The 23,679-nt window shown below is 38.2% G+C and overlaps 1 protein-coding gene across 1 annotated transcript in view; it reads left to right on the forward strand.

Moving 5' to 3' along the window:
• The first annotated feature begins 295 nt into the window (after window positions 1-295).
• MAN2A1 (mannosidase alpha class 2A member 1) overlaps window positions 296-23,679 on the forward strand; it is a 163,249-nt gene continuing 139,865 nt past the window's right edge. Inside the window, exon 1 of the mRNA XM_028510212.2 lies at window positions 296-430. Coding sequence (XP_028366013.1) covers window positions 296-430 — 135 coding nt within the window. The remainder of the gene's footprint in view (window positions 431-23,679) is intronic.

Below are 23,679 nucleotides of genomic sequence, written 5' to 3' on the forward strand. Positions count from 1 at the left end.
GCCTAGTGCTGGAGCTGAGCTCGAGATCAAGTTTTCCGGGCCCTTTACGGGCTGCAGGCGGGTCCCGCTAGGGGAGGGACGCTTGGTCCTAAGGAGGGCGGTGAGCCTGGGTGAAGGCCGAGGGCGCTAGTGGCGCCAGAAACAAGGTGCGGAGCGCGATCCGGACCTGCACCCGCAGCCAAAAGCGCGGAGAGCGCACGCTTGTAACTGGGGAGCCTTCGGCGACCGCTTCCAAGAGTCCACAGTTCTCCTCTGGGTGAAGACTGTGTCCCAGCCCCGAGTCTATCGAGGAAAAATGAAGTTAAGCCGCCAGTTCACCGTGTTCGGCAGCGCGATTTTCTGTGTAGTGATCTTCTCGCTCTACCTGATGCTGGACCGGGGTCACTTAGACTACCCCAAGAACCCGCGCCGCGAGGGCTCCTTCCCCCAGGTAAGCACCGAGGAGGTAAGCGTGGGGGGGGGGTGGTGTAGTTACCCGCCACTCCTCGCCCTCTACCTCCCGCTGAGGCTCCGTGCAAGGGCAGGACGAACCCGAACCGGAGGAGGATCGGAGCCTCCTTCCAACCCGGCTTTGCGGCGTTGGGGTGGCTGTGGCTGCGAGCCGGGAGCCTCTTCCTCTTCCTGGGCGCGCCGAGTTAACTAAGTGCGGAGCGGCGTGCCGTCGTGGTCAGGTTCCTGTACTCTCACCCCGGGCCTCTTAGGGTGCCCTCGGGCACCTGCTGGCCGGGGAATGCGTATGGCGTGAGAAGCTCCCTAGCAGGCACATCGCAGTCTTACCGCTTTTGGGTAGACCCTCGGCCCACACAGGGTTAAGCTGCACAGACCCCCTGCGCATATCTAGTTGAGGAAATGGGTCAAACAGACCCCATCTGGGCAATGTTTTTACCCCATTCTTAAGAAATAAACAAAAGTTTATTTCGTGTTGCAGTCCTCTTAGATGTGAATCTGTAGGGTTGCTTTTAGTCGTTATTCTTCAGCTATTACGTGGGGTTGTTTGAAGCCTAGTGGGGAAGCGCGTGTTATACTCAGGCCGGAAGCTGTGGGGCGCTCAGCCCTGTGCCCGGTGGTCGAATTGTCAAACGAACTGGGAAAACGACCCGTCTTCAGGCTTTTATTTAAAGTTGCTAAAAATAAGCAAACGGAGACAGTCGGTTTTATTTGGAAGGATACCGCGCCGCGTGCATTTTCGTTTCCAGTTATTTGTCAATCATCAGTATACTTAAGAAATTTTAGTAAAACTGGGTATTGTGTAGTATCCCTTGTAATGAATGAACCTGAAGAACTCAAAACCCTGACAAACTGATCTGACAACTACTTGACTAAGGGATAGAGAAACGTAGAACGCGAACAAGTTGAGGTTTTAATTTGTGTGTGTGTGTGTGTGTGTGTGTGTGTGCGCGCGCGCGCGCACGCGCGACAATTTAAATGGTCTTATAGTAACCTTGTCATTTGTTCTTGTGATATGCTAGGGCAAAGTCTTGCATTTATTTAAAATTAAACTACTAACTTTACCTGAGTTACTATAGAAGTGGGGAAAAAAAGACCCCTGTGTGGATACTACCATCATTTTAGAACACTCAATATTTTGCAGGTGACAGGTATTGAAAATCTTGTTATAAACAGATGTATCAAAATTTAAAAGCTTCCGCTTCTCCTAAGTAGTCTGATAAGGAAAATATTGTGGGATAAGCACCATGGGATATCTTTAAACCTTGGGTTTAGTGTTTATCCAGTGCTTGTTGATAAGATTGGATAAAAGTTTTTAAAAAGAGTGAACTCTGTGAAGCAAGAGCAAAAGGAGGAATTCTAAGCCTTATTTCATAATTTTGGGGCTAATCTTACTGTTGTGAGTCACCTTTCCCCGCACCTACTCCTAGTACGCTTATTTTCAGATTTTTTTATTACAGGAAGAATCATAAAAACTGATATATTTTATTTAAAGTGTTATCTTGAATAACGTCCTTTGGATTTGGATTTGATGACCACTTGGAAATGATTTATGCAAACATCTGGGGCTAGGGTTCTCTGGCAACCTTGACATTTTACTGTTTCTAAAGAAGTGGATGACTCATTTAGTTACTGGGACATCTTAGGCAAAGTTAATTCCATATTTTAATATCCAGCCCTAGTCCTTGTCAGGGGGTGGAATTTCTGCTTAAAGTGAAAGTATTTTTGACAGTAGCTGCTGGAAGAGAAGGCCCTGTGTGTTTTCTGTTTTGCTTGCAAGAGGAGAGAGTTTGGTAGGTGGAGATTTTTACATTTAAAGGGTGTCTTAGGTTTTTATTACTGGGTTTTCAGTGCAGCAAGAAGGCACTCTTTGCTGAATTAGTTTTGGAGAACTATTAAATCCTGAAGCAGGTGGATAGAATAAACCTGATGTAAGCCTAACTTATGTGTCTGACATCAGCCTATGCATCTTCCATGATAAACTTGATTCTCACAATCACCACCTAGTAGGTAAGGAAACTGAAGCACAGAGAGATGAACTTGCCCAAAGTCACACAGTTAAAGCTGAGATTTGAACATGTGGCCTTTGGAGGCTAGGCTCTCAGCAACTAGCTCTACAGCCTCTTGGTAATTCTTTGCCTACTACTAGGCCCCAGCCTGCTTATGGAAAGATCTGATGGGGAAGTTTGAGCGTGTTGCTCTGTGGCTCCTTGGCTTATGACTTTTTTTGTAAATAAAACTTTTATTATTGAAGCCCTGATGAATATGCTCATTTTTCTGAAACATTAAATGCTTGATATTTATAACTGTCTTAGGTTTTCTAGCTCTTGTCAGAGCCAAACATCATAATGAAAACTATTAATGTAGCACAGCATCCAGCATTTGAGTTGAATTTTAGTTTTTTCATTACTTCTGTCATGTAAACCTTCATTTGATGAGAAAACCAAACATAGTGCACCCAAGTTGCAGTGTATTACTATATTCTGCCATGTATAATGTGCACTTTTTTGGCCCCAATTTTTGAGGGAAAAGTAAGGATGCACATTATACATGGGTAGTACTATTCCATATCTATAGTGTTTTAAATTCTTTCATTTATGCTTATGCATTAAAACTCTAGAAGGCAATAATGATACCTGTATGCAAAATAATGCCCTGGAATACGATAACCAGTTTTGTTTCTTAATATAAATAAATAAATAATGGAATTAAATAAATAAATGGAAAGATTTTTTTTCTGAAAGTTTGGGCCAAAGACTTGGGGGTGTGTATTATACTTGGCAAAATATGGTATATTTATTTGTTGTGGTTGGATACCGAATTATTAGAGGCAAGGCAGTCAGCCACTATATATCATTTTTGATGTCTAGAGGAATGATTTATCCAGAAAGGGATTGATGTCTTCTGACTTGTCTGTTTTAGTTTCTTTCAGTTAATGTGGAACCTACAGGAAGGTATATGATCCATCTCGTTAAGCAAGATATGTTTTAAAATCATCCTAAAATGAGAGTAATCTATTTGCTCTAATTCTGGTTTTCACTCTTTCATTCCTCCTACAACTCGGTTTTCCACTGCTTGGCCAGACTGTGGGGCAGAAGTAGGCCCAAATCAGGGTGCTTGGGTTTCTCCCACCATGGAGCAGCTGCCTGCCTCTGAGAGAGAGAGACAGACAGACAAACAGACAGACAGACAGACAGACACAGGCAGAGGCTTTCACCCTGTGCTTCTGGGAGGAATTCCTTTGAGGCCTGAAGCAACAGGTGGCCTTGTTTGTTTTAGCTTATGCATAAATTTTAGGGTTAATACAGCTCAGCTAGAAAAATTAATGAAACTTCCACTGAATGAAAGTCTGGCCAGGGCCTAATGCCCCAAAGATGCTTTGAGGTAATGAAAGAATTCCAGCAGATAGAAAGGATAGAAACATTATTAAAGTCTTCCTAAAATGCTTTATCATTTCTCACAAGCAGATTTCACAAGTTGCTTATTATCAACAATATATATATTATAATATGATGTCTTATGTTTGGATCTGGAAAATTAAATTAATGAGCTGATATTGTATAACAAATGATCAGTCTTTAAATAACTAGTATAGCATGCAACCAAAGAGATTGATATTAACTCTTGGGACTGATGGGAAATATGGAAATGAAGTTCAGATTTTATCTTTGTATCCAGATAATGTTTATCAAGTGAGAATGCCTTTACATAAATATTCAATTAAAAGACATTGGAAAGTGGGGACTTTTATGCCATTTGGTTTTTAATTTGTATTGTAAAAATAAACATATAAAATATGCTTAAACACTTTTCTATGTTAATATTTATATTTAACATTTTTATATGTTAATAAGCATCTAAAATATTTATTAAACATCATTTATATTGGGTGATGTTTAATAAATCTAGATGATGTTTAATAGAAGTTGACCTTGATCCCCCAATTGTTTTTTTCTTGCCTTCAGAAATCTGTGAATCTTTACAGATACAGACGAAAACATGATCTTGCTGGCTTCTTCACACTCAGTGTACTCTTTTTATAGACTATTTTCTGAGGTTTGTGCAGGTGTGTATATGGGAGCGTATTTCATCTGTGACTTTTGGGCAGGTGTGGAACTTTGATATCGGTGGCAGTCAGGCATTTAGGAGGAATGCCGGAACTGCAAGCCTCTGGAGAGGCTGGTCTCCTCCACCCCTTTCTGAGTCCAGCAATCCTGCAGGACTCCTCCTGCCCAGCATGCTTCACTAAGACTCAAGCTTACTTCCTGTACACCACTGTGACAGTCATGACAGCACCTGGTCTGAAGGCTTCAGTGTAGTATTTTTTAAGTTGATTTGATGTTATGCCCAGATCAGCACTGCTGTCAGGGACTAAACAAACAGGTTTGTTTGGGAGAAGTTGTGATCCTGTTTATCTTCAGGGGATTTTTTCTATTGCTCATTCAGTAGCATTGGGGGATATCTGAGCTGTGGGCAAAGAAGCATTGACTGAATTTACAATTTTACTTGTTGTCTTCACTTTGAGTCAGCTATTGCTCTTTGTGATAGCTGTTACAACTTTGGCCTTTTTTTTTTTTTGACAGACTGGCATAAGTGTTGGCATTTTTTCATAGAAGGAGTGGCATAGTAGCTGCTTCTGATCCCCTGCTTAATTATTAGCTTTTTTTTTTTTTTTTAGTCCGGTGGTCTGTTTTTCTTTGTTTTTCCCTCACTTCCGTAGACATACTTAAGAAAATAGGAGGCTATTCAATAGCTGAGATATCATCTGTTTGTTGGATCATAAAGTCATTGTGTTTTGATGGTCGAGTTCCTAGTAGCATCAGCTTTTAGGAGTGGAGGAGAAACTTGGAAAGTGAATTTTACTTCTTTTCATAGTTGTCACTAGTAGGTTGATCAGGAGAGTAAGTAGACCATTTTAGCTAAAAGGTTTTTTTTCTTTCAGATACAGATTTCAAACCAGGCACTAATTTTAAGGTTGAAATCATGCTTAGGATCAAGTGTGAAGGTTGATTGTAGTGAAGTGGAGTTTAGACCTAGTGTTTGACTATTGCAAAATTTGCCTTATGATAGGAGGACATAAATCACTTGGTTTAAACAAACTCAGTATCTTGAGGTCATACGGTACCTTTTCTGTGAGATGGTATATTTAATGTTATTTGTACTTTTATACAGACAAGCACATAATAGTTGTCTAGTGAATATTTTGTGTTAAGTTTTTAACTCTGACATATTGTTTCCTAAAGAAAAGATCAACCTTGAAGCATTTTAGCTTAAAACTGTACAAACTCTACCTTTGGCTGCCTTACAAACATCATTGCTATTGACATTTTGGTTTTGGGGGCTATCCTTTGCATTGTAGCATCATCCCTCAGAATGTTCCAGAAACACCTTTTCCCTTCCTTTCCCCCCAGTTGTAGCAACTAAAAAATGTCTCCAGACATTGCTAAATGTCCTCAAGGGGGAAAATGAGTCCTGTTGGAAACCAGTTTGGCTGCAGTCTAGCCAAAGGCCTATTCTTTAGTATACTCTCACTGTTCTTTGTTAGCATTTTGTGTTTTAGGAAGGAGTGATCAAAAGGATTAATTTTAATACTCAAAAAGATATCTAGTACTTTCAGGTGATTAAAATGTTTCCTTTCTCTGGATGCCTAAAATTCACTTACGTTTTTTGGATTCTAAATTGCAATATGTTACAGAAAATATGAGGGTAGATTATGTTCATATGCAAATTAAAGAAAAAATGGAAGATTATTATAATTAAAATTAACTTATAAAAATTATATATACTTGTTCTGAGACAAGCATTCTGGTCAGTGGATAGTAGGTAGATCATCTTTTACTTTCTGCAAGCTAAATTAGAGGTTGGCAGTAGTCCAGATTTATTTCCTTTGCCTTTTAGCACAGGAGATATGATGTATTGATTAGTAACAAGGTAGTATGAAAGTCATATGCAAAAATAATTTGATATGTTTAAAATTTTCTTAGGCAAGCTATTTCCTGTCTTCAATTTATCATTGTTTTATTTTTGTTAATTCTGATGATTCTGGTTGCTGCACATTTTGTATCCTTTCTTGAGATGAGAAAAAGCAGGGAAAGAAATTAGAAAATGAAGTGCATGGAGACTTCCCTCTTATTCATTTTGTTCTAAATAGCCTTCTTTTTTTTTAAAGAGGGATGGCAATAGAGGTAGTAAAAGAATGAAGGTTTTGGCAAATATTTTCCTTCCCTCTTGTTTCCAAGACCTCTGGTCTTAAACTCTGCCTAAATCAGCTGCCAAATCTGGCCTGCCACCTGTTTTTTAGGGCCACAGGATAAGAAAGATTATAATGTTTTTAAGTGGTTAAATATTTCATGACAGAGACATAACTCATTTCTCTGTGAATTGTGCAATAAAGGCAGATGGCCCACAAAGGCTCAAATATTTTTAAAATGGCCCTTTACAGAAAAAAAGTTCTCCAATTACTGGTTTAAACTGTATTTCTCTTGTTATTGACATTAAAGATATATATAGTGTGGTTAGATCTATTGAAGCAGATGTAGATTAATAAAAACAAACAAAATTCGTATAAACTGGTCATTACATAAGCATTAGTCAAATTTATCTTGTGTTTTGAGAGTGTGGTTTAAAACTAGTGTTATCTCTGTGTTTCATAGATTTCCAAGTATTCTTAGAGAACTGTCAGGCTAGAGCATGGACATGTTTGACATGTTTAATTTGTTTTCTTTGTATCACCTGAAGGTTGCTCACTACCAGACTGCTCTGGGACAGAGGGTTCTAGGGCATGAACTGTGCAAGATCGATTCAGAGTCTCATGATTGAAAACCATGACTTTATAATATTTCAATTTCATATAATTCACAGATGGGCTGAATTCTGAACCTAATCTGACTGGTTGGGTTGGTTAGTAAGCAGTAGGGGGAAAGCCAGGGTCTGGGTATTTTCCTCATAATCTCTTCTGGAACCTTGAGGGCTGCTCAGCTCGGAGGCAGAGAACTACAAGGATATCTTGAACCAGCACTGGACTGCCATCCTACTTACCAAAGAGTAATTAATTTCTGCTAATTTTGATACTTTTTCACACTTCTTAAAGATTATGTGTGACTTTCTTCATTCCTTGTGGCACAGGCCACCATCCCTTTTGTGTTCTCAGAGATTTAACTGTCATCATTCAGTTGCCGCAGAGTTCGTCTGAACAACATGGGTGTGATTTCTCTCATTGAGTGGTGTCGCAGTTTTTAAGTGTATTTTTTCCATTTTTAAATGTATGTGTTTGTGCATCTTTACATGTAAATGGGTTTCCCACTGGCTTCCTTTGCAGGTAGGCACCTTAGAAGTTCAGAGAAATTAAATGCTTTTTCCAAGGACAGAGTAAGCCTCAAAGACACCCGATTCTACCAGTGAGCCTCATTGCCCTCAGTCAGGAGTCTGGAGGACCAGGGAATTTGCCAGTGATTTTTTTTTTCTTTCAGACATGTTTCCTCCAGCATTGCTTGTGTTTAGCTTTGTCACGGGAAGTTCTCCTCCTCCAGGGTGAGGCTGTACCTCACGCTGAAGATGTCCTTTGCAGTAGTTCCCTCCTGTGCCTTCCTACACAGGTGTAGAGGAATGTGGAATTTATAGGTTTTGCCTTTGTGGTAGCACTTTTTTTTAAACCTGTGGAGCATTAGAGGATGGAAGCCTGAGAGTATGAATCATTCTCAGAAATTATTTTCTACCCCCCAAAGTCCTGAATTTGCATTTTTAGAACCCAGTGAGGTAGGCATTCTCTTAACAGTCACCAGGGCCCAAGAAAAGTTCTAATACGAAAAAATCAGACAAAGAATTTTAGAGTAAGGGAGGGTTCTTCCAAGTCAGATAATTTAGTCTTTGATTTTTCAGGTAGAGACATTGAGATGCATAAACTGGACTTCAGAAATTTGCCGCAGATCTCATAACCGGTCATAGCAAACCTAAGTCATTGTAATTCAGTGGCCCTTCTCTTGTATTATACCCAACATGTATTTGAGAAATTACTGTGTGTTTGACACTATGAGATTATGATAGTCATACTAGATATATTACTTGCCTTGAAAGGGCTTCTTGGTTATTTGAGAAGATACAACTACCATTTATGAAACCATAAGAAACAGTTAAGTGTCACCTAATGGTTCACTAAAAGAGTTGAAGAAGTTAGAACAGTGACTGGCATATAGTAAATGCCAGTTATTATCAGTGAACCAAGATTTATGGACAGAGGTTTACCTGCTATGTACCAGGCACTGTTGTAGGTTTTAGTGATAACAGCAGTGAAAAATAAAATAAGACTGTGATCTTAATTCATATTCTCGATATAAGGGAAAAGGCTTTAAAAGGAATTTAGAAACAGAATAAAGTTCTGGTAATGGCCCAGGTCAAGTTGACTAAAGGACATGGGAAAGAAGCTAGGCTTTCCTGATTGGGTAGGACTTTGAAAGGAAAAAAGAATATTCCTTGTGTGAATATAATGCTTCTGAAGGCTTGGAGTCATGAAGGAGCCTGGCTGGCATCATGAGAAGTGAGGAGATTAACTTAGAATTTTTGGTAAAGAGTAGTTGGGAAAACGGGGTAGGTAGTTTGGGATCAGATTGAATTGCCTGAGAGCCAGTCCAAGGAATTAGGAGTTAGATAGAAGTGAACCATTTGAAGTTACTGAGTATACCAGAAAGCTGCTTGAGAAAAGCAGTGCTGGAAAATTAATTTCGTAGAAAATTTTAGACCTGGAAGAGAGCGAAGAGAATATTCAGTCTCTAGATTATTCTGGTAGCAGTGTGTAGGAAGACTCAGAAGCAGGAAGGAGCTGAGGAACTGTTTGAGATTATAGAGACATAAGGCAGTAAATCCCTATACCAGCACTGAATTGGCTGGAGTCAAGAGGAAGAGGAAAAATGTGGAGACATGCTGTAAAAAGAAGCATCAGGGCTTTCTAGCAGATCTGATAAACGGTAATGATTGGTCTGAGTCAAAAAATTTCTCTCACCTTTCTCCTTTGGGGTGTTTGGAGATTGCTTGTACTGTTTGCAGAATGGGATAGTTTGAAAAATGAGCTGATTTGGAAGCCAAGCTCAGATTCATTTATGATGAGGTGGATGTTAGTGGAAATAGCCAAGTGGGCTGGAGTGCCAGAGTGAGAGAGATCAGGGAAGGGAGATGTTGATCTGGTAGTCATCAGTATAGTTGGGAATGAATGCGTTCAGTTGGGATTGTGCTTTGTGAGAATAGAGCAGAAAGCGAAATACACTGCTTATACCCAAAAGCTATGCCTCTTATATTAAGATTACTGTATAGCAGATGTTAATAAAACTAAGCAGCTTGTATTCAAATTCTCAGAAGCCAGCTCATTGATCAGCATTCCTAAGAAAAGATGATACTATCATAAGTATTTCAAAGAAGCATTTCAATAAGAAATTAAAAATGACCCTTTTCATCTTCAGCTCAAGTTATGGGGCTAAATTATTTTTTTCTAGGCTGGAAGAACAGAACATAGATTAGTGTGTGTGTGTGTGTGTGTGTGTGTGTGTGTGAGAGAGAGAGAGAGAGAGAGAAAGAGAGAGAGAGAGAGAAAGAAAGATAGAGAGAGGGGGGAGTGCCGGGGAGCCTGCTGGACTGGAGAAGGATAGATATTTATTATAGGATCAAAAGGCAGTGCCCCAAGTAGGGGCCTTATAACTCAGGGTTTTTTTTGTTTGTTTGTTTGTTTTCTCTGAAGATCAGACAGATTTCTGAGAATACCTACTAAGAGCTCCTCCTCTTTGGTTGCTGATCCCCCACAAACTGAGGAAGAACTATCTTTGTGCCAGGGCTGCTGCTTGCAAATTGTAGGGCCAAATGAGGACAACGCTGGAGATGCAAGATATTTCTTGTGACTTTTAGGGAGAAGATCTAACCAATAATTGTTTAAAATAAGGAAAAATAAGGAAAAACAAGATTTGAGAGGAATCTAAGAAATTTATATCCTTAACTCTAATTTGATTCTGATGGTGTGATATTTACAAGTTTGCTATTATTATAATTTTATATATTACTTTGTGCCTGGCTATTGCATTTATTGCTTCTGTGGTATTTACCAAGTCCCACCTTACCCTTGGAGATCAATTGCATTAGATGGATTTTTATAAAGAAAGTCAGTAGAGAAGGATTTATAAAACCATAGAGGCTTTAGGGCTTGTAAAGAATAGTTAGGAGGTTCAAAATTTATAGTCATTAAGATGGGACTTGCCTTAGATACCTGTCTCCTGTCAGTAAGAGGTAGAAGGAGCTCATTGAGGAAATGATTATTATACAGTAAATAAGCCTGAAATCAGACTGATTAGATACTTAATACAACCCTGTTTTCAGAGGTTCCTCAAAACTATTTCTGTATGAAGAACCATCTTAGACATGTTAATTGCGTTTATCTGAATAGGGTAAATACAGTATATGCCATTTATCCTTGGAAGTTTAGGTAGTATAAGTATATAATTCTTGTATACAAAGATAGGAGTATGTCAAAAAACTAAGACATTACCAACCTAGATCAGCAGTCATTGGCCAGATGACATGTGACAGCATGATTGTGGTTCCCTGGGAATTGTTGCAGCCTAAAAATTCATCCCATGAACTTTCATGAGTGGTCTTCGGTGGAATATATTTTTGGCATTATTATCCCAGAACAGAAATGCAATAAAAATACATTTAGAAGGAAAATTATTGTGATTTAAAAACTTTTTTAGCAAAAAAATTACAAAGAAAAATAATGATCCATAGAACAATTTGGGAAGTGTTGAATTAGAGAAAAATATTCTATTAGTCAACACTTAATTTGCTTAGTACCACTTCATGCAGTTTTTAAATGTATTTGAAAGTAATAAAACTGCATTATATCAAAATATTTAATAATACAAATATTTTGTCCTATTTACAAGCTTTCTAATAATAGTTTTTAAAAAGATAACTGTTTTGCAGTATCTCACTTTATATAGCAGCTTGGTGCCTAAAATGTTGCCTCAATAGGAGGTGATTTCTGTGCAGCTGCATTGGGCTAATGCAGGAGGCTGTCATATGGTTCTAATCTAAATATACATCTGGAAACTCGCAGGGTAGAAATGGAGCTGTGTCCTGCAGCAGAAGAATGTGCTAGCAACTGGAATCATGACCCTGTTTTTGGAAGTGGTCAGAGGGCTGGGGATTACAAAGGTGGGGCAAACCTGAGCGGCCTGTTGTTATTTCCAGGTTAGGGTTAGGATCCTTTAGAGTGATTCTGGCAGCTGCAGAGTGGTTTACCCAGGTGCAGCCATGAGTCCTTTGGGTACCCAACTGTGGCAAGGGATAGTTAACTTGAGGTCCCAGCTCTTCACTTCAGTCACGCGCCACTCTTGTCATATACCTGCATCTAGTAGCCTCTGTTACTGTCACTTATAGGCAGGTGCGAGATTACGAATCTATAATAGTATTATATAATTAAGCATTCTTTATGTTCACATGGTGAGGGCATTTATTTCTTTGAATGAACAAGTGGCACCACAAAGATACCTTGAAAGAGATTTAGACATGATAAGTTCTGGGTCTGGAACATACCATTAAAAAGTCATTTGTAACTGTGGTTTGTGGCTTTTGATAGAGAAGTAGAGTTAGATACCTGACTATGGCCACAGCTCCAGTTCACACTCTTTTTGGCCTCAACACTACACATCTTAAGGGGTGGAGTGGTCACTTGAGGGGTTACCTGTCATTCTGATCACTTGAGGGGTTACTTGTCATTCTATCAAACCAAAATGCTTTCCTGTTAAATGCCTGAAATCTAACCAAATAGCAGGATTTCCCTCTGTATAGTTGAAAAGCATCTGACTGACTTGGAACTACCGCACCAACAGTGTCACCCCTGCTGGAAATACAGATTCTCTTTTACCAAATTACAGTCCCTATATTTAGCTTTAATGCAGTGGTTCTTAACTGCAGATGTGTGAGAATCGCCTGGTGAGCCTTTTACAATTATAAAAAGCGGCTCTGTGCACTCTCTCTCTCTAGGTAATCCCATTCGTTCCCACTGCTTTAAATTCATATTTATACTGGCCCCTCAAATTTATATATTCCCCCAACTTTCAGACTTGCATGTCTACCTGATAACACCACTGAGCTATCGAATAACTCCAGAACAAAACCTTTATCCCTCACTCTGCTCCTACCCCAGCACTTTCTATTTTCTTAGAATGCCACCTATCATCCTCCAGTTGCCTCAGGAAAAAAAAGAGGCCATTTTTCTTTTTTTTCTTTCCCTTTTCTTTCCTAGTTCTTCTGTCCTGTCAAATGGTTTCACATTCCTCTACCTCCACTGCTGTGGTCCAAGCCACCATGAAGTTTACCTGGCCAACTACAGTACACTACACTCTCATTCCATTGTCCCACCATAGCTCCAGAATAGCTTTAAACACTTTTTATTTATTAATCCCCAGACTGTCCAAAATGGAGAGCTTGGTGCTTCTTTCTCTGAAAAATGTTTTTAACTGTAAAGTTTTTTCCTGCCTCCTTTATTTTATAGCCTCATTAGACCAGAATATATATGCTTCTGGGAAAACAGGTTATAAAGTCACATGGCCTCACCCTCCATAGCTCCAGTGCATGGGCTCGCAGTTCCTTAGGCTCTCAGCTCTCCACTTCTGATGAGACTTAGGCAGCTTCCTCCATCAGGACTGAAGGTATAAGGATACCTTCTAAGCTTTATTTATGTTGCATCAACACTTTGCCGGGTATATTAATTTTCTGTTGCTGCTGTAACAAATCACAACAAACTTAGTGGCTTAAAATAAGAAAATGTATTCTCTTACAGATTTGGAGGTCAGGTCTGAAATGGGTCATAGTGGACTACAATCAAGATGTTGTCAGGGCTGCCTTCCTTTGTAGCCTTAAGGAAGAATCCATTTTTTCTTGCCTTTTCTATTGGATTGGCCAAAAAAGTTCATTTCGTATTTTCCGTACAGTGGGTCTAGTAGTACTTAGTTGTCTTTAACTTCATTCAAAACAATTTTGTTAGGTTGTGTCATGACAGCTGTCATATCAGCATGCATTTAAAAAAATACTTACCAAATTGGTGAACTTTTGTGTAGCTATTTTAATATTGAAGAGGGAAGGAAACATGCAACATTTTTGGCATATTATGCTTTATTATTTTAGGAAAGGTAAAAATGCAACTGAAACACAAAAAAAGATTTGTGCAGTGTATGGTGCTATGACTGATTGAATATGTCAAAAGTGATTTGCAAAATCTCTTGGTACTATTGACATTTTGTCCAAATAATTCTTTGCTGTGTGGCTGTCTCAGGCATTGGAAGATATTTAGCAGCACTCCTGGCCTCTACCCACTGGAAGCCAATAGCAAGAGACAGTGACATACTCAAAATATGGAAGTCAATAAAGTTATTGGTGAAAATGAAAAATGAGTCTTTTATTTTATGGAAAAAAACTAAATGGACTTTTTGGCCAACCCAATAGCTTCTAGAAGCTGCCTGCATTCCTTGGCTCAAGGACCCTTTCTAGCATAGCATCACTCTGACAACCTCTTCTGTTTCCTTTCTCTTCTGGTCTGACTGTCCTTCTTTATCCTTATAAGGACCTATGAGATTACATTGGACCTAACTGAATATTCTAGGACAATCTCCCCATTTCTCAAATCCCTAAATTAATCTCATCAACAAAGCCTCTATTGCCATAAAGAGGTTCACCATAGCTTTCAGGGATTAAGACTTGGGCATCATTGGGGGGCATTATTGAGGGTGCATTATTCTGCCTTCCACAGTAGCAGTTTGTACTACTGTATTTTGCTGTATATTATGCACACGTTTTTGCCCAAATTTTTGAGGGAAAAATAAAGATGCACATTATACATGGGTAGTACCTGAAATACCTTGTATCTGTTCTTGTGTTTTGTAGTTATTTGTTACATGAAATTTTTTTGTACCATAATGTTCACAAATAAATGTTAAAATTCCTTTATAATACAAACAACCAAATATCTAAATATAAATAAATAAAGCGTTGAATTAAAAAATTAAAATGAAAGATTTTTTTTCCTGAAAGTTTGGGCCAAAAACGTGGGTGCACATTATATATGGGAGCACTTTATACACAGCAGACTGCATTAATATTACTGGGTTTTGCATCTGGGGATTAAACCAACCCTGGACTGAAAACAGTATTTTTTGATCTGCTGTTGGGAATCTACTTATGTAGAGGGGGGTCAGTTTAAGTTATATGAAGATTTTTCACTGGGTAATGCTCTTCACCTCCAAGTTGTTCAAAGGTCAACTGTACTAATTAATTTGACTCATAGCCACCCTGTGGGTTAGGCATTATTATAGATGAGGAAACAGAGAAGTTTTATAATTTGCACAGAGAAGTTTTATAACTTGGCCAAGATTTTGTCATAGTAGTGGAGTCAATTCATATTTCATTTTGGTTTATTTTTTATCTTATTTTCCAGCTTTAGTGAGATATAATTGACATATAAAATGTGTAAGTTTAAGGTACAATGTGTTGATTTGATACACTTACATGTTACAAAATGGTGACCACCATAGTGTTAGCTGGCACCTCCATCATGTATAAATTTACCATTTTTTATGTTGAGAACCTTTAAGATTTGCTCTCTTAGCAACTTTCAGATATAAAATACAGTATTATTAACTGCAATCATCATGCTGTACATTACATCCCCAGAACTTATTTGTCATATAACTGGAAGTTCATACCATTTGATCATCTCATTTCCCCCTCCTCCCAGTCCCCAGTCCCCTCTACCGTTCTACTGTATTTCTGTGAGTTATGCTTTTTAAGATTCCAAGTAATGTCATATAATTTGTGTCATACAATTTGTGTGATATCATACAATTTATTTTTTTGACTAATCTCATTTATCATAATGCCCTCAATGTCTACCTATTTTGTCACAAGTGGAGGATTTTTCTCTCTTTTTTTAAATGGCTGAATAGTATTTTATTGTATGTAGACATAGACATATATATGCTTTCTTCCAGGAGTTTTATGGTTTCAAGTCTTACATTGAAGTCTTTTTTCCATTTATTTATATGGTGTAAGAAGGTGATCTAGTTTCACTGTTTTGAATATGTCTGTCCAATATTCCCAACACCATCTATTGAATAGATTGTCTTCTCTTCCCCGTTGTATGTTGTTGCCCCTTGTAGCAAATATCAATTGGCCATATATATGGGTGTGGGTTTATTTCTGGGCTCTCTGTTCTGTTTCATTGATCTATGTGTCTGTTTTTATGTCAGTACCATGATGTTTTGATTATTATAGCTTTGTAGTATAATTTTCAGATAGTAGGATAAAGACTGCTATGGCTGTTCAGGGTCTTATGTTATTTCATATAAATTTTCAGATTATTTGTTTTAGTTTTGTGAAAAATGACATTTGACTTGTATTGTATATATAGGTAATTTTGGGTGGTATGGACATTTTAACAATGTTAATTCTTCCTATCCATGAGCACAGTATATGCTTTCATTTATTGGTGTCCTCTTCAGTTTCTTTCTAAAATGTCTTAAAATTTCCCAAGTGCAGGTCTTTTACCTCCTTGGGTAAATTTATTCCTAGGTATATTATTTTATTGATTCAATTATAAATGGGAATGTTTTCTTAATTTCTCTTTCTGATAGTGCATTATTGGTATATAAAAGTACAACTGATTTCTGGATATTTATTTTGTATCCTACTCCTTTACTGAATTGATTTATCAATTCTAGTAGTTTTTTTGTAAAATCTTTAGGGTTCTCAATGTATTGATATATAGTATCATATCATCTGCAAATAATGAGTGTTTTACTTCTTCCTTTGCAATTTGGATGCTTTTTATTTCTTATTTCCCATTTGCTATAAGTAGGACTTCCAGTACTATGTTAATAGGATTGGTGAAAGTGGACATCCCTGTCTTGTTGCTCATCTTAAAGGAAACAATTTTACATTTTCCTAGTTGAGTATGATGTTAACTGAGGGTTTGTCATATATAGCCTTTATTACATTGAGGTATATTTCTTCTATTCCCATTTTACTGAGAGTTTTTATAAATGGGTGCTGGATTTTGTCAAATGCCTCTTCTCTATGTATTGGTATGGTCACCTGATTTTATTCTTTATTTTGTTTATGTGCAGATATTGTTAATATTTGTTCTTTATTCTGTTAATTTGCAGATATTGAATCTTCCTTATGTCCAGGAATAAATCCCACTTGATCATGGTGTATGATCTTTTTAAGGATCATATTGCTGGATTCAGTTTGCTAATATTTTGTGTGGATTTTTACATATGTTCATCAGGGATATTGGCCTGTACTTTTCTTTCCTTGTAGTGTCTTTATTTGCTTTTGGAATTAGGATAATACTGGCCTTGTAAAATGAGATTAGGAGTCTTTGCTACTTGAATTTTTTAGAATAGTTTAAGAAAAATAGGTGTTCTTTTCTTTTTTTGAGCGAGTGAGGAAGAGGGGGATGGAGAGAAACATGCATTTGTTGTTCCACTTATTTATGCATTCATTGGTTGATTCCTGTATGCGCACTGGCCAGGAATCAAACCCACAACCTTGGCATATAGGGACAATGCTCTAACCAACTGAGCTACCCAGCCAAGGCCTCAATGTTAGTTCTTCTTTGTTGTTTGGTGAAGTTCACCTGTGAAGCCAACTGATCCAGGGCTTTTGCTTGTTGGGATTTTTTTTGATTACTGCTTTGATTTCATTGGCTATAATAGATCTGTCCCAATTTTTCTGTTTCTTTTTAATTCAGTCTTGGAAGATTGTATGTTTCTAGGAATTTATCTATTTTTTCCAGATTATTTAGTTTGTTGGCATATAAGGTCTGTAGTATTTTTGTATAATCCTTTTTATATCTGTGGTTTTAGTGGTTACTTCTCTTTTCTGATTTTATTTATTTGGATCTTCTCTTTTTCTTGATGAATTTAGTGGTTAAAGGTTTATCAATCTTGCTTACTTTTTTCAAAGAATCAGTTGTTGGTTTCATTGATCTTTTATACTGTTTCCTTAGATTATATTGTATTTCATTTATTTCTGCTGTGATCGTTATTATTTTTTCTGTTCACTTTGGTTTTTTTCCTAGTTCCTTTAGGTGTAGGGTTAGATTGTTTAATGAGGGTTTTTTTTGTTTGTTTGTTTCTTGAGGCAGGCCTGTATGGCTATGAATTTTCTTCTTAAGATTGCTTTTCCATAGGTTTTGTGTTGTTGTGTTTTCATTTGTCTCAAGATATCTTTTGATTTGGTCCTCCTCAATCTTATTGTTAATGCCTTCGTTGTTTAGTAACGTGTTTTTTAGCTTACAATGTGTTTGTGTGTTTTTCAGTTTTTTTTCTTGCAATTGATTTCTGGTTTCATACCATTGTAATTGGAGATGCGTGATACGATTTGTCTTCTTAAATTGAAACCTGTGTAGTATCCTAACATGTGGTTTATCCTGAAAAATGTTTTATGTGCACTTGAAAAGAATGTATATTCTGCCACTTTGGGGTGAAATGTTTTTAAAATATCAACTAAATCCATCTCGCCTTATGTGTCATTTAAAGGTACTGTTTCCTTGTTGATTTTCTGTCTGGCAGGTCTGTACGTTAATGTTAATGAAGACTCTGTCTCTTCCTTTAAGTCAGTCAAAATTTGCTTCAGATATTTAGGTGCTCCTGTGTTGAGTCCATATATTCTTTTCTTGGATTAATCCCTTTATCATATATAATGTCGTTTTTGGCCTCTTATTATAGCCTTTGTTTTAAAGTGTACTTTGATACAAGTATTAACTACCTCAGCTTTTTATCCCTTTCCATTTTCATGAGATATCTTTTTTTCCATCCCTTTACTTCCATTGTGTGTGAGTCTTTTAGTCTGAGGTGGGTCTCTTGTAGGGAACATGTACATGATTCTTGTGCATCCAGCTACCCTATGTCTTTTGGTTGGAGCATTTAATCCATTTACATTTAAAGTGATATTGATAGGTATGCATTTATACCACTTTATTATTTGTATTTATGTTCTTCTTTTGTTTTTCTTCTTTTAAATAAGTCATTTTAATATTCTTATAATACTAGTTTGTTGGTGATAAACTCCTTTAGCTTTTTCTTGTCTGGGAAGCTCTTTGTTTTTCCTTCAAATTTAAATGATAGCCTTGCTGGGTAGAGTAGTTTTGGTTGTAGGTTCTTGCTTTTCAATTTTTTGAAAATTTTACATCAGTCCCCCTGGCCTGCGAAGTTTCTGTTAAGAAATGACATCTTGTAGGAGTTCCCTTGTAGGTAACTAGTGATCTTTCTCTCACTGCTTTTAAGTTTCTCTGTCTGTAGACAGAGAATGTTTGGTCTTTTAAACATGATGTGTCTTAGCGTGGAACTCTTTGGATTCGTCTTTTTTGGGGGCTTTCTGTGCTTCCTGGACTTCTGTATCTCTGGCACCTACTGGTTTTGCCTGAAGTTACTTGAGAATTTGTCAGTAAAGATTGAGTGTGGGCCTATGTTGGACACTGCCAGCATTCCCTGAGCCAAGTGCAAATTTGGCGCGGCAGGGCCTTAGGGTGTTAGCAGGAAGGGGCTGGTGCATTTCTCAAGTCCAGTGCCAAGTGGAGGGGAGTGCTTGACCCAGGAAAGATGGTATTTGTGCACTTTGTAGGAGAAGGACTACACAGGGACATTGGTGGATGTCCCTCCAGCCCACTCCCTGAAGCCACACAATTCAGTCTCTCTCTGTATGACTCTGGTGTCCCCGAGTCACTCTCCCTCCATCAGAGACCAGAATGAGTGTCTGAGGAAGATTTTTTGAACTGGCTGTTTAAGAGGACACTTAGGTTCATGCAGTCTCTTATTTCATCCAGGCAGATGGAATCTCTGTTGATTTTCACAGCCAGATATTATATGTGCTTCTCTGTCTAGCGCTGGTGCTCTGGGCTTGGGTGTTTGGTGTAGGGTTGAAATTCTTTCCTTCTGTGGGGTAACCTCTGCAGTTCAGATATCCCTCCAGATTCCCAGCCACCAATGTGGTTGTGGGGTCAGCCATGTTCATTTCTCTGCCCTTCCTAGTGGTTTTGATGTGGCTTCTTTTGTAAATCCTTAGTTTTAAGACTTGTTTGTATTCAGTTAGTGTTCAGAAAGTTATCCAGGCTGATTGTTCTATAATTTAGGTTTAATTTGGCTATGGTCCTGGGAAGGAGGTGAGTGTAACTTTCACCTACCTCATCACCATCTGAGATTTCCCCATAGTCTTCTGTTTACCAAGGTAATACAAGTATGGTTTGCAAATATTTTCTCTCATTCTATAGGTTGGCTTTTCATTTTGTTTTTATTCCTTCACTTTTAGTCTGTGTGTGTCCCTAAAGCTGAAATGAGTCTCTTTAGGCACTATATAGTTTGTTTTTTAATCTAGCCATTCTCTATCTTTAGGTTGGAGAATTCAATCCATTTACATTTGTGGTAATTATTGATAGATAAGAACTTACTAATGCCATCTTATTGGAATGACTGACTCGTAGGTCCCTCATTCCTTTCTTTCCCTCTTACGGCCTTTATGCTTGATGATTTACCATAATGGGATACTTTGATTCTCTTTTTATCTTTTTGTGAATTTGCTGTAGCTTTTACTTTGTGATTACATGAACTTTACATAAAGTATTTTATAGCTATAACTGCTTATTTTACAGTGATGACTTAATTTCAGTTTCATACAAAACTTTACCCTTTACTCCTCCTGTTATGTTTTTGATTCACAGTTTACCTTTTTAAAAATATTGTGTATCCACTAACAACTTATTGTAGCTATTTTTATTTTGAATACTCTTGTACTTTTAATCTTTCCTGGTTGTACTCCACCATATTATAGTATTAGAGTATTCTGAATTTGACTCTATACCTTCCATTACCAGTGTGTTGGTAAACATATTTTTATATGTTTGTGTGTTTCTAATTTGCATGTCTTCATTTCAGCTTAAGAACTTCTTTCAGCATTTCTTCTAAGGCAGGTCTTGTGATGAATTTCCTCAGCTTTCATTTGTGTGGGGAAGTCTTTTTCTCTTTTTGAAGGACAGTTTTGACAGGTAAAGTATTTCTGGTTGGCAATATTTTTCTTTCAGCACTTTGAATGTATCATCCCATTCATTTGATATTTACGTGTACCCTAATGGGGGTTTCCTTATGTGGTATCAGTTGCTTTTTCTCTTCCTACTTTTAAGATTCTTTCTTTTTCTTTGATTTTTGATAATTTTATTATTTGTCTTGGAGAGGATCTCTTTAGTTGACTTGGTTTGGTGATCTATGAACTTCATGTACTTGGGGGCCCCAAATCTCTTCTCAGGTTGGGGAATTTCTTAGTCATTATTCCTTTAAATAAGCTTTCTGCCCTCTTCTTCTCTTTTTCTTTTAGAACTCTAGTAATTTGCAAATTTTTTTGCTGGTATCTCATAGATCATACAGACTTTCTCACTCTTTTTCATTCTTTTTCCCTTTTCTTCTCTGATTAGATAATTTCAGTTGATCTGTCTTCAAGTATAATTATTCTTCTACTTGATCAAGTCTCATATTAAAAGTCTGTTTACGCCCTGGCTGGCATAGCTCAGTGAATTGAGCACGGGCTGCGAACTAAAGTGTCGCAGGTTCGATTCCCAGCCAGGGTACATGCCTGGGTTGCAGGCCATAACCTCCAGCAACCGCACATTGGTGTTTCTCTCTCTCTCTCTCTATCTCCCTCCCTTCCCTCTCTAAAGATGGATAAATAAAATCTTTAAAAAAAAAAGTCTGTTCAGTTTATTCATTATTTTCTTTAAAATTTCTGTTCTTACTTGTTTTTTGTCTCTGTTGAATTTCTTATTTTTTGATAACATTATATTATTTATATTTGTTTTCTTGTAGCTCTCTGAGCATTGTTAGAACATTCAAAAAATTATTTGTGAGGCTATTCCTGTAACTCTATTTCTTTGCAGCTGGTTACTGGAAGTTTACTCTGTTCCTCTGGTGGAGCCGTGTTTCTCTGATTCTTTGTGATCCCTGTAGCCTTTCATAGGTATTTGTGAATTCAAAGAAGCAGTCACCTCTTCTAGACTTTATGGACTAACTTCAGTAAGGGAAGCCTTTCATCTGTGGGTGAGGCACGTTGGAGCATCCTGTTACCCCAGGTCTAGTGGTACAGGGCACCCAGTGCAGGGTGTATGACTATACCAATTTCAGGGGTAGCATGATGTTTTTTTGTCTCACTCCACAGGGCCCCCCAGCATTGACATCTGCGTGGTCCTAGGCAGGTGCTGCAGAGTGTCTGCAGTGGCTGCAAGTGCTATTTGAGTCCTCAGTGTCACCTCCAGGTCCAGTGGCTAGGGACTAGGACAGACAGTCATGTTGACTAGATCAGGTGGTATGCACACGTTTACCTGTGGGGGCTAGCTGCTAGGGTCTTGTGTAGTGGCAAGGGCTGGTTGTAAACTTATATATAGTAGTGGGAGTCAAGGCAAGCAGCCTGGGCTGGAGCCAACTGTAGGTGCAACTGTAGTTGAAGGGGCATTTGTTGATGTACATTATATGACTGCTCAGTCTCACCAGGGGGACACAGTAGTGGATACTAGTGATGGGGGTTAGGTGGGGGCTGTGCAGGTGTACAGCTGGAGGATCCAGGTGCAGGTGTGTGTGATAGTACAGTCCAGTGTCAGAAGATGGGGCCTTATCTGGGCCCACAAGCAGCTGTGGGGCCCCGGCTATAGGCATGTTCTCTCATGGCTGTATAGTCTTCCTGAGCAGAAACAGAATGTGGAAATGAAAGGGGTCAGGTCCATGGTATGCAAGTGCACAGCTGGAGGGTCTACGCTGGGGGCTTGGGCTGCTGCAGCTACAGAGGCCTAGGCTGGCTGCTGGTGTGGTTCCCGGGCTCCAGAGGGCTGGGTGGGCAGGGAGCATGGTGGGACATAGGTGGCTTAGCATCAGTGAATGCCAATAAACATGGGCTGAAATCTGGTGAAATCTGCAAGGCTTCTGCAGTAGCTGTGTTGGCTATTGGTTCCTTCTTCAGTGGTGAAAGCAGGGTTTGTGAACCTCTCTTGCTCTTTCTATGTGGCTGCTCTTGGTAGCTGTTGCTTTTCTTCCTTGTGCCGAGCTTTTTCTATATGTCACTTTGTACAGTGAAGACTGGGGTAGCTGGTTGCTTACCTTTGTCTTCTTTTCCAGCAAAAGGAGCTCTTTCTAGCTGGGGAGTTCCTTTTTGGTATTGAACAGTGCTGGCTTTGGGGGTAGGATAATGCTGACAAAATGAAGCTTTCTTCTTTTTTGTGTGTGATCATTCTCAGATTTTGTTGTTGTTGTTGTTTTGTTTAATTGTGCTACTAAACTTTGGTAAGAGATCTCCCAGAACCGTTTTTGTTTATGGATGGCTAATTGTGTATCTTTGTGGGACGACGAAGGCTGGGGTCTCCTATGCTTCCATTTTAGTGATGTGGCTCTCTTGGCTGAGGCCCTTAACTGAGATTTCAGGGATGTATAATTCTGAGAAGCCTTTCATATGATTCTGATCTGGTTCCTGTTACAGCCTGTTCACGTCACCATGCTTGCTGCCTAGTGGGCACAGCACATTCAGTGATAGACTCCAAGTCCATAAAAATCTTGATGTGATTGAGGGATATGCTGAATCTAACAAAATTTGATTTGAACAGGGTAAAAATGAAAGATCATAGAGATCTCAAGTTTCAGATATATACCCACATAAGTATTGTGGTGATGTTTTATTTCTTTTGAATGCTGCCATTGATGGTTATATATAAATGTATAATAATATTTCCTCTATAGTTCTCTTCATTAGAAACTTGACTTGGTTGAACGAAGATCTTATATTACTACCATGGTATGAAGAATTCTAGAATTGTTAAGGTTCGTTTTTGAAACTCTATCCCCTGAATCAGTTGAAAATCATAGCCCATTAAGCCATGGTTACTGATAGTAGTAAATATGGGAAACCTTTTGTTGGACTGTACAGAATTCATAATCTTTTCCCAGAAAAGGAGCCACATATTTTACCTGACTCATGAGGTCACCTGTGGCCAAACATGGATCAGTTTCACTATCATTTCCTAAGTTGTTCATGGAGATCACCCCTATTATTTCAGACTTTTCTCTCATCCTTCTATTACCTACTTTTTATTACAGTAAAGATTTTTTAAAAAATTTTTCTTAAGATTCTTTTATTTCTTTTTAAAAAAGATTTTATTTATTTATTTTT

This window comes from Phyllostomus discolor, chromosome 3 (assembly GCF_004126475.2).
Source record: "Phyllostomus discolor isolate MPI-MPIP mPhyDis1 chromosome 3, mPhyDis1.pri.v3, whole genome shotgun sequence".
Taxonomy (NCBI): domain Eukaryota; kingdom Metazoa; phylum Chordata; class Mammalia; order Chiroptera; family Phyllostomidae; genus Phyllostomus; species Phyllostomus discolor.